The following is an 8783-nucleotide window of genomic DNA, read 5'->3' as shown; positions in this document are numbered from 1 at the left end:
AAAAACATTTTGAATTTTTGAATTTCGATGGACCTCAATCCTGGTACGTTAGAAAAAGTGTTGGTAAGATAAATCGATAAGCGATTGTTCAGATGAACTAGTTCCAGAAGCGATAGTCGATAGGCTTATCGCTCTGCGCGAACCAGTTTACCTATAAAAACAAACTCATTTCTCACACAAAAAATACTTAAAATTGAATTTTAAACACTTTTTAGTCTTATTTTTGATATAACAACCTATCTAAATTATGCCTGTGTAATGCTAGAAAACATATCGTTGTGTGTCTTCAAGATCGAAACGGATTTGGAGCCGAGTGCAGGTAAAATTGATAGGAAGAGCTCCAGCAGACAAAGAAAATGCATTTCATCACAATTATTTATTTTTTTGTAAATAGATTCCGAGGGAGCCGTGTCCGCCGAACATCCCACCAATCCCCGAGTGCTTAAAGAGAGAGAGCGCGATCGCGGACTTCGCCAGTCTCGCGACATCATCATCGAAACCTACACCAACCAGCGTTGGACACGGGAATTGAGTGCTCCAAAGGATCAAAACACGGAGGGCAATAAGATGAATTGGGCGGCTGCACTGCAGCACGTCAACAGCCCCACGGCAGGCAGTTCCCGGGAAACAACACCACGGAGCGGGGATGAAAACCAGGTTGGAGGTCCGCAGGTCACCTCCTCGAAATTTCCCCAAGAGATCGGCTACTTTTCCGGCAATCCCATTGTTGAGGTAACCAAGGGCCTCATTCATCTCTACAAGAAAAAGTAGGTTTCATTGTTTTATTTTGTATTATATCCAAAGTAATGAGCAAAAATTTTTATTCTTTAGCGAACGCAAGGCCATCAAGGAGGCTCCTTCTAACCAACTCTGCCTGCTGGCTGTGCCAGCCACTCTTAACTGCCACGATCTGCTGAACTTCATCGCTCCCTGTCATGCGGAGATCAAGCACGTTCAGATTGTCCGAGATGGTAGTCCCAATCAGTTTATGGTACTACTTGAGTAAGTTCGAATCAAGAGAAACAAAAACATTGTATTTCAAATTGCATTTTAAGATGTACAAAAGCAATGCAAAGAAGTGAAAAATCGTTTATACAATCACTTTTACTTTTTTTTAGATTCCGCTCGAATGAGTCAGCTTTGGAATTTTACAAGTCCTACAATGGCATTGCCTACAACTCTCTAGAGCCAGACTCGCTTTGCCATGCAGTCTGGGTATCGGCGGTCGAGAGGAGCGAACATGGAGCACCTCCAATGGGACACACAGAACTACCGACTTGTCCAGTCTGCCTGGAGCGAATGGACGAAAGTGTAGATGGCGTGCTGACCATATTGTGTAATCATGCCTTTCACGCCAGCTGCTTAATGAAGTGGGGTGATTCAACCTGTCCAGTGTGCCGCCATGTACAGACGCCCGAGCTAGTTGAGGATTCGGTTTGCATGGAGTGCGAGGGCACCGATTCGTTATGGATATGTTTGATTTGTGGACATGTAGGCTGCGGGCGCTACCAGGGTGGCCATGCTGCTGCCCACTACCGGGCCACCAATCACACCTTTGCCATGCAGTTGGGCACCTCAAGCGTATGGGACTATGCTGGCGACAACTTTGTACACCGATTGTTTCAAAACAAATCCGATGGCAAGTTAGTGGCCTCCCAAACAGAGAAAGATGAGCGAGAGGAAAAGATCGACTCAATGCAGATGGAGTTTACTTACCTATTGACCTCGCAGCTTGACACACAACGCAAATACTATGAGGAGCGTATGGAGAGGCTAGAGCAGGAGTGGCAGAACTTCAAGGCAAACGCTAATGAGGCAAAGACCGAGGTCTCCGAACTGCAACAGCTGCAGCAGACCATGCAAAAAGAGAAGGTGAACTTGGAGCGCAAGCTGGCGCAGCATACCACCAAGTAAATATTGAACACACTTTAGTTTTTATAAATATTAACTAAATTTTGTCCTTTCAGACTTAAAGAGGTTCAGAAGCAACTTAACGAAGAGCGGGAGTTGTCGAAGGCTTTGCAAACCAACCAGAGCTCCTGGCACGGCAAATACAAGATCTTGGAACAGCAGTACAATGAGTTTAAGCACAATCACGATGCCGAGGTCACCGATCTCAAAGAACAACTTCGAGACGTTATGTTCTTTCTGGACAATCAGCAGAAGATGGCCAACTCAGAGCTCGCAGGCGCATCTATCACTGGCATTGGGGAAAAAGAGCCGGATCCAACCTCCAGGCGTGGGAATCGTCGCAAGAAGTAAATCTAACACCTACCTATCATATACCATTCACACATAAATGTATTTTGATTCGAGCTGCATTGTTTAGCTGATCTTAAAAGGCTATGCAAACCGAATATATAAGATTAATAACAGCTCTATATGTGATTTCCTTTGTGAAGCAAAAAACCCAAGGATATAATATCTAGTGTACGTGTACTATTATTTTTAAGCTAATGGAGATGTGTCTAAAATGTATTGCGATTTTATTTCGAATTGATTAAAAGTTTCTGAAGAAATCTACGACTTGTCATTTTAAGATTAATTTTGCATATTTTAATAATATTTAAACTTAAATTCCAAGATTGCGAGGTACTTGTTAAGCTAAATTTTGTCAATTGAAAGCAATCATTTTTCTATTTAACTAAAAGAAGTCATTATTCAGGTGCAGGACAAGTATCCTCGCAGTGGAAAGTGGGGTCCGAAAGCACCTGCAGCTGCCCTTCAGGATCTGCTTGGAAAATATCCAGCTTCTCCTTCATATCCTGCTCGTTGCGATCAAGGTTCATTAGATAGGCGGCAATGAAGGCCCGCGGATCCTGCGGCGAATGAATGTGCAGCTGAGCAAAAGCTCGCACCAGGACATCGCCCATCTGTTCCTTAATATCGTTGGCCATCGTATCCACGGATTCGACGTTCTTGCCCTGTGGTAGCCAGTCATAGCCCTTGAAGCAACAGCACTCGCAATGACCCTTCGGATCGGAGTCTTTTAGAAGCTTAAAGAAGGGCTCCAACTCTGATTCGCAACTTTTCAGCTTAGCCACCTCTCGAACGAATCGCTTGTGTAGATCGCACACGTCCTTCTCGCAGCCACGTATAACCTCAGCATCCTGGGAAAGGGCGGCTGTGCGCTTAATATAGTCCACAGTGTTCTCGTGAAAGGATTTAAATTTGCACTTCTCCTCGTTGTAAGCATACAGGCACTGCCGTGCATAGATGATAATGTTGTCCCGCCTCTTTCGGATCTCCTCACTTCGCTTGGTTAAATGCCTTTTCACCTCATCCAAACTGTTGATCCGCTGGGCAAATTTGGTTACATCTTCCACGCTCTCGCAAACCACCTTGCCTTTCTTCTCGTGACCGCACTTTATGTTCGCCTTGTCAATCCTGTCCAGCTCTGCCTTCAGCTCCAGCTGAAGATTCCGAAGTTCTGTGTTTAGACGCTTTACATCGTTATCATTGCAGATCAATGCCTGCAGCATCTCGTGCAGGCAATTCTTGTGGGGATTGGGCAGCTCATCGGGGCAGCCGGCTAACATTTTAAAGGATTTAACTTGATAAAAGGGTCGGACTATGAAAATATGGATTTGTTTTTCTGAATTACTCTTTGCTGATGCTTGTAACAGTTTACTGAGATTTCACAAGGTTTCAAATTATTTCTGAAAATTTATAAACTAATACTAGAACTTGATATTTAAACTATATATATTTTTAGTTATAATTAAGCTCGGTATTCTTAAATTACATAATAAATGTCTTTCATAGTTGAGAAGGTTAAAATCGTCAATTACCTTTTGAAAACTTTTAAAGTATTAGAATATGTTTTGGACTTTTATATTTAGATTAATTTCAGCATAATATCAAAGCTGAAATTTATATATTTTGTTTCTTATTATACATAATTCCTTATAAAAATAAAAGTATTTATTTAACTATTTCTTTTTGCTGTGAATCTGTAGAAAGTTTTCTGTGTTTGTATTAAAAATTTGGTAATAAGGTTTTACCCAAATGTCCTAAAATAAAACCATTAATTACACTTATTTCTTATAATCTCTATAAGATATTGTACAAGAGTAAAACTGTAAATCGTTGTAGCACCAATAAAGTTTAAATACTTCAAAAACTTGTAAATAGAAGCACATAGAAACTAGAAAAACGAAGCTCATTCTTAGCTAGAAATTATCAGTTAGAAGAATTACAAATTCAAAAGAAAAGCAATCCAATGGGAACCGGTTTGACTAGAAACCGAATCTTCACTTAAATTGCGTACCCACAGCAGCAACAACAAATAAAGAACGTAAATAAAAATTAAATTTATTTGGCAGTGAGCAAAGGCAGCAAAAAAATAAATAAATAAAATTTCTTAATGGTCTCCCCCAGAAAGCCCCCCTCTTTCCACCAAAAAAAACCATTTTATCTTTTGTTCGTCTAAAATTGGCACACGATCAATCATTATGTCTCTTCTAACACAAAGTTACCTAGCCAAAAAGTGGGCTATTATGTACTCTGTGGTACCCTATAATAATGTAAATTAACGATTGCATTATGTTAATATGTGTACGGTATAAATAATGTCCTAAGAAATCTTCAAACACAACTCCCACTAATGGACAAAGCTTAAGCTTTCGAAAAACATATTTTGGCACAAGTCAACCTGTTTGCAGATCTAAGAGGAAATTGGAAAGGTAGAGGGGAATCGATTTTTGACCATCTTGTACCTGTAATTAAGTAACTTAATTAATTTCACGCAAGCTCAGCTCATTTTTAACAAAGCAAACAAAAAAGTGACTTGGCGTTGTGCAAAATTTTCGTATTAAATCGTTTGAATAAATTTTGCATAATTTTCGGTTTGTATACAACTTAAAGAATTTGATGGATATTATTTCGCTTATCTCGTGATAGGGTATAATTTGATTAATTTTCAGCGATGAGTTTGGAATTTTCGGCGGGTTAGTTCATTTCGTTTTGCATTGATGTATAAGGCAAGAGCATTTAATCGGAAAGCGATTTCCAAAAACATTTTTATCTTGCATCAGATCATTATTTAAGTATTGCGAAAAAGGTAATCATACGATGGTGTTTCTTAAGTTAAAAATATGTTTTAAAATATGTAAATAATAATATAACTTTGGGAATCTTCTTCAAATCTAGAGATATATTAACCCTTTCGTGTTTGAACAGCTGCTTGCTCAGATTTTCCTTTTAGTCATTGAAAGCAAATGGAAATTATAAGAATTATAATTATTGAATGTGACTAATGAGTAAATATTGATTTAGAATTCCACCCAAGGCGGATACAAAGCCTGAGTATGTAAAATAGATAAACAAACAAGCGAAGGACCATATATGTGAAAGATCCACAGCAGGATCGAAAAAAAGGATGTCCTACGATGGATGTTCTTAAGTCTTAGGGTGGTTGTGTACCTCTTAGCCATCCATTTGCATAGAAAAATGACCCAGTTTCTTACGGCTGCTGAAGATTTAGAGCAGCTAGGACTTCAGGGTCCTGCGCATTACCAAAAATTGAAGAAAAAAATCAAATTTAAATAATTTACCTATTTTTCTATTTGAAAGAACATCGTTTTTTTTCGTTTCAAACTCATTTTTTTGCGGAGGATTAATGAAAAATGATGTTTGACCCTGTCCTGCGAGACACTCACCCTTCTCCTTGATCACGTATGCAAATGCGATGCGTTGTCCTGGGACAGGATCACAGGATTCAACCCTTTTGGCGTCCGATCCGCGAACGTGTTGTGCATAAATTAGGGAATCCTTTTTGTCCTTTTGTCCTAAGGGCACCCTTGGTGGTTGGGCAAGGAAACGCTTCCGCATGGAAATGAGGCAAAAAAATCCGGATTTTTTTTTCAACTCCTCCTTGTCTCCTTGGTCGTCTGCGTCTTTGTGCGAGACCTTTATCCTTGATCGTCACCCTGAGCCCCTGAGTGTCTTGAGCCTTGTGGGTAGAGTCTGGCAAGGAGAACAAAAAAATCGTGAGAAAATTTCCAGCGCCAAATATTTAAATTAGGTAACCAAATGCCGCCCGTTGCATACTTTTTTGGGTGATTTTTTTATTTTGCATAACGACGGGAAGAATGAAAAAAAATCATCAGGATGCATGCTCATCCTAGCAGCCCTTATTGTCGGGCCCATCAGTTTTTTAACCCATTTTTTGTCCCCGATTCCCTAATTTTTTATGCTTGACTACCGAAAAAAGTCGTTTATAATTGGACAGAGCTCAGCTTTTTTGCCGCGTTTTTTTCCGTTTCCTTTTTTGAATATTGAAATCCTGTGTGGCAAGTTTTTTTCTTCGTTTCTGGGAAAAGGATCGTGAACCAAAGTCTTGTTACTGTAATTTTTTATCCTTTTTTTTGGTTACTTTTTTTAAAAAGTTTTTTTTCTGTCTCTTTGATAAAAAAAAGCGGTGCGAAAATGTTAATTAAATTTTTGTTATTGCGCCATTTCAGGGCCAAATCCTGTTTTCAATTTCAATTCTTTCAATTACGCAGTTAATTTTCATTTTTTGTCTTTTGAATAAAACTTTTTATAGAGTTTTAACACGTGTTGGTTGTCAAGGATTTGAATTGTAAATTGTAAACTGATTGGAGAATGCAAAAAAATCTGGGGTTTTGGTTGAGTAATTGTAAACATTGTTAAGTGTTTGATAAGCCTTTGTAAAAAAATTATGTCCTGGGAGTAATAACAATACTTTTTGATTGAATTATGCAAAAAAACAAGGTCTTGGGGAAAATTTTTAAGTGGTTTTAGGAATTTTACCAATGGCTTAAAAAATGTTTCAATAAAAATCTTAGTTTGGTTAGACCAGATTTTTAAAGATTTTATACATAATAATTGATAACCATGTTTCTTTAACCATCATTCTAGTCATTTTATCTTATTTTGATTAAGAGTATCAAGTGATAAGGGAAAACATATTGCCTTTATTCAGGATCCGTGAAAAAGTAAACCTTCATCCAACATCTGTTAGTCTGAAAAAGGAAAGTAACTCACAGTTAACAAAGAGTTTTGGAACTAGTCTGTTACTTTGAAAAATTCAACAGAAATATGCCTCAAAAATAATATTATTCTATGTTATAAATACTTAATTTAGCAAACAAACCTATTCATTAAGCACTTTATCGTTGAAATCTTCATATACCTAATCAAAAAATCCGCAAACGAAACGTTTAATTAAAATGCCAGAAACCTCTCTTTTAGCAATATGCCAATATTCGCTTAAGTATCAATTACATAACAATCAAAATGATAAAGGCAAATCAATTCAAACACGAACAGAGAAACCTCAACAATAGAGTAGAGTGTGCCCTCCACTTCCACTGTGCGAATAATAATATCAAGCCCAGTGAAAGGGTGCAAATATGGATATAAGAGTGAATAGCTAACGAAAATCGCATCAAATTTCACAATATCGCACCTTATTAGAATCGAACAACAATAACGCTGAACACAAAAGCGAATTTTTGGCAAGGAGCTGATGGAAAAATAAAGGCCAAAATGCAAATGCCACAGGAACAAGAAGTTATGGGAAAAACATACACACCTTCTCCTTCGATCTCAACGAGCCCCGGGCTAATCGATGGAGTGTATCCGCATATTGTATGCATTGTCTAATAATTTCGTAAATAGTTTATCCAAAAAGAAGAATTGCTGAATGCCGTACCGACTAAATGCCATCCACGAATGGGTTATGGGTTAGAGAAAGGATCCCTTTTGCTAGTCCTTTCTTATGCTAAGAAGAGGACCTTCTCGTGGGGTGAAAGGTTCTACTTTTTTTCTTCTTTCAAAGATCCGGATGTTTTGTGTGCAACCCCTGATGATCGGATCCTATCTATCTGCCCCTGCCTGCCTTTCTGTGTGTGTGTGTTTTGATTTCGGGTCTGGAGTTTAGAAACCATAAATCTATTGATGCCTTTTGATGACGCCTTTCTGCAGTTTCGAAATGATCTCTTGGCATTGAAAACGGATAGACAATATTCAAATGCAACTCGTTTGCATAATGCCCTTTCCAAAAATTGATAAATAGATTGAGCTGCACTGAGAGAAATTAAATTAGGGTAGTTTTAGTACCAAACAAGTCTAATGAAAATTATTAATCCACAATCTTTGGAATATTGGATAGATATTTGAAGGAAGATGACAGAAAAATTAAAAAGATAAAATATAATATCAAATTTATGAAAATAATCTCTTAATTATCTTTTAAGTTCATGTTAAAACTCAAAAAATTTAAAGTATGAAATATTTAATAAAGGATTTTAAGCCAAACTATCCTGCAAGATTGAAGGAAACTCTTCTTTAAGCATTTCAATCAATTTAGAAAAAATACTGTGGAAGCCTAAAATATGTGTGAAAAACTTCAACTTGAAATGCAAATCAAAAAGATAAATAAGTACCCCTGATTCTCTCAAGTTATTCACGTTTTTTTAGTGACCTCGCTGAGAAACTTCCATCCAGCTCAGACAGATGCCACTCTCAAGGAAGAATCCCTGATAGCCTCAAGCACTGCATTCTAATTATCATATCGATCAAGCTGCAAGTAAAAGTGACAGTCCCAGGACCAAGGACCCTGTCAGGACAGTGAAGATTCTCGGCCACATTTTTTTCTCATAGTTAGCATAACAAAGCCTGATGAGACGCACAACGGACGGAATCGTGATGATTTCAGCACCCAGAGACAAGACAGGCCAAAAAAGGGAAAAAGAAGGCGCAGAGGAGCCACCCCGAAGATCGGGTAGCGGGACAATAACCACCAAACAATCCCATGA

The 8783-nt window shown here is 38.2% G+C and overlaps 2 protein-coding genes across 2 annotated transcripts; one reads left to right on the top strand and one right to left on the bottom strand.

Annotated features, from left to right (window-relative positions):
- The first annotated feature begins 137 nt into the window (after window positions 1–137).
- LOC108117300 (BRCA1-associated protein) lies at window positions 138–2523 on the top strand. Its single transcript, XM_017229660.2, has 5 exons — window positions 138–319; window positions 395–767; window positions 832–1002; window positions 1119–1910; window positions 1968–2523. The coding sequence occupies exons 1-5, from the start codon at window positions 259–261 to the stop codon at window positions 2260–2262; spliced, it is 1692 nt and encodes a 563-aa protein (XP_017085149.2). The 5' UTR covers window positions 138–258; the 3' UTR covers window positions 2263–2523.
- On the bottom strand, window positions 2464–3648 carry LOC108117301. The gene has a single exon (XM_017229661.2). The coding sequence runs from the start codon at window positions 3537–3539 to the stop codon at window positions 2658–2660; it is 882 nt and encodes a 293-aa protein (XP_017085150.1). The 5' UTR covers window positions 3540–3648; the 3' UTR covers window positions 2464–2657.
- Window positions 3649–8783: the final 5135 nt, after the last annotated feature.

This window comes from Drosophila eugracilis, unplaced genomic scaffold (assembly GCF_018153835.1).
Source record: "Drosophila eugracilis isolate 14026-0451.02 unplaced genomic scaffold, ASM1815383v1 contig_440, whole genome shotgun sequence".
Taxonomy (NCBI): Eukaryota; Metazoa; Arthropoda; class Insecta; order Diptera; family Drosophilidae; genus Drosophila; species Drosophila eugracilis.
Note: the sequence above shows the minus strand (reverse complement) of the source record. Positions and strands in the feature narration are given on the sequence as shown.

What these genes read in the sequence shown, in the direction of transcription:
- LOC108117301 (XM_017229661.2), bottom strand. Translation starts at nt 3,539, where the DNA reads ATGTTAGCCGGCTGCCCCGATGAGCTGCCCAATCCCCACAAGAATTGC.
- LOC108117300 (XM_017229660.2), top strand. Translation starts at nt 259, where the DNA reads ATGCTAGAAAACATATCGTTGTGTGTCTTCAAGATCGAAACGGATTTG. An exon ending in GGATTTGGAGCCGAGTGCAG is followed by an intron (nt 320 to 394) that starts GTAAAATTGATA and finishes TTTTGTAAATAG; the next exon opens with ATTCCGAGGGAGCCGTGTCC. An exon ending in CAGTTTATGGTACTACTTGA is followed by an intron (nt 1,003 to 1,118) that starts GTAAGTTCGAAT and finishes ACTTTTTTTTAG; the next exon opens with ATTCCGCTCGAATGAGTCAG.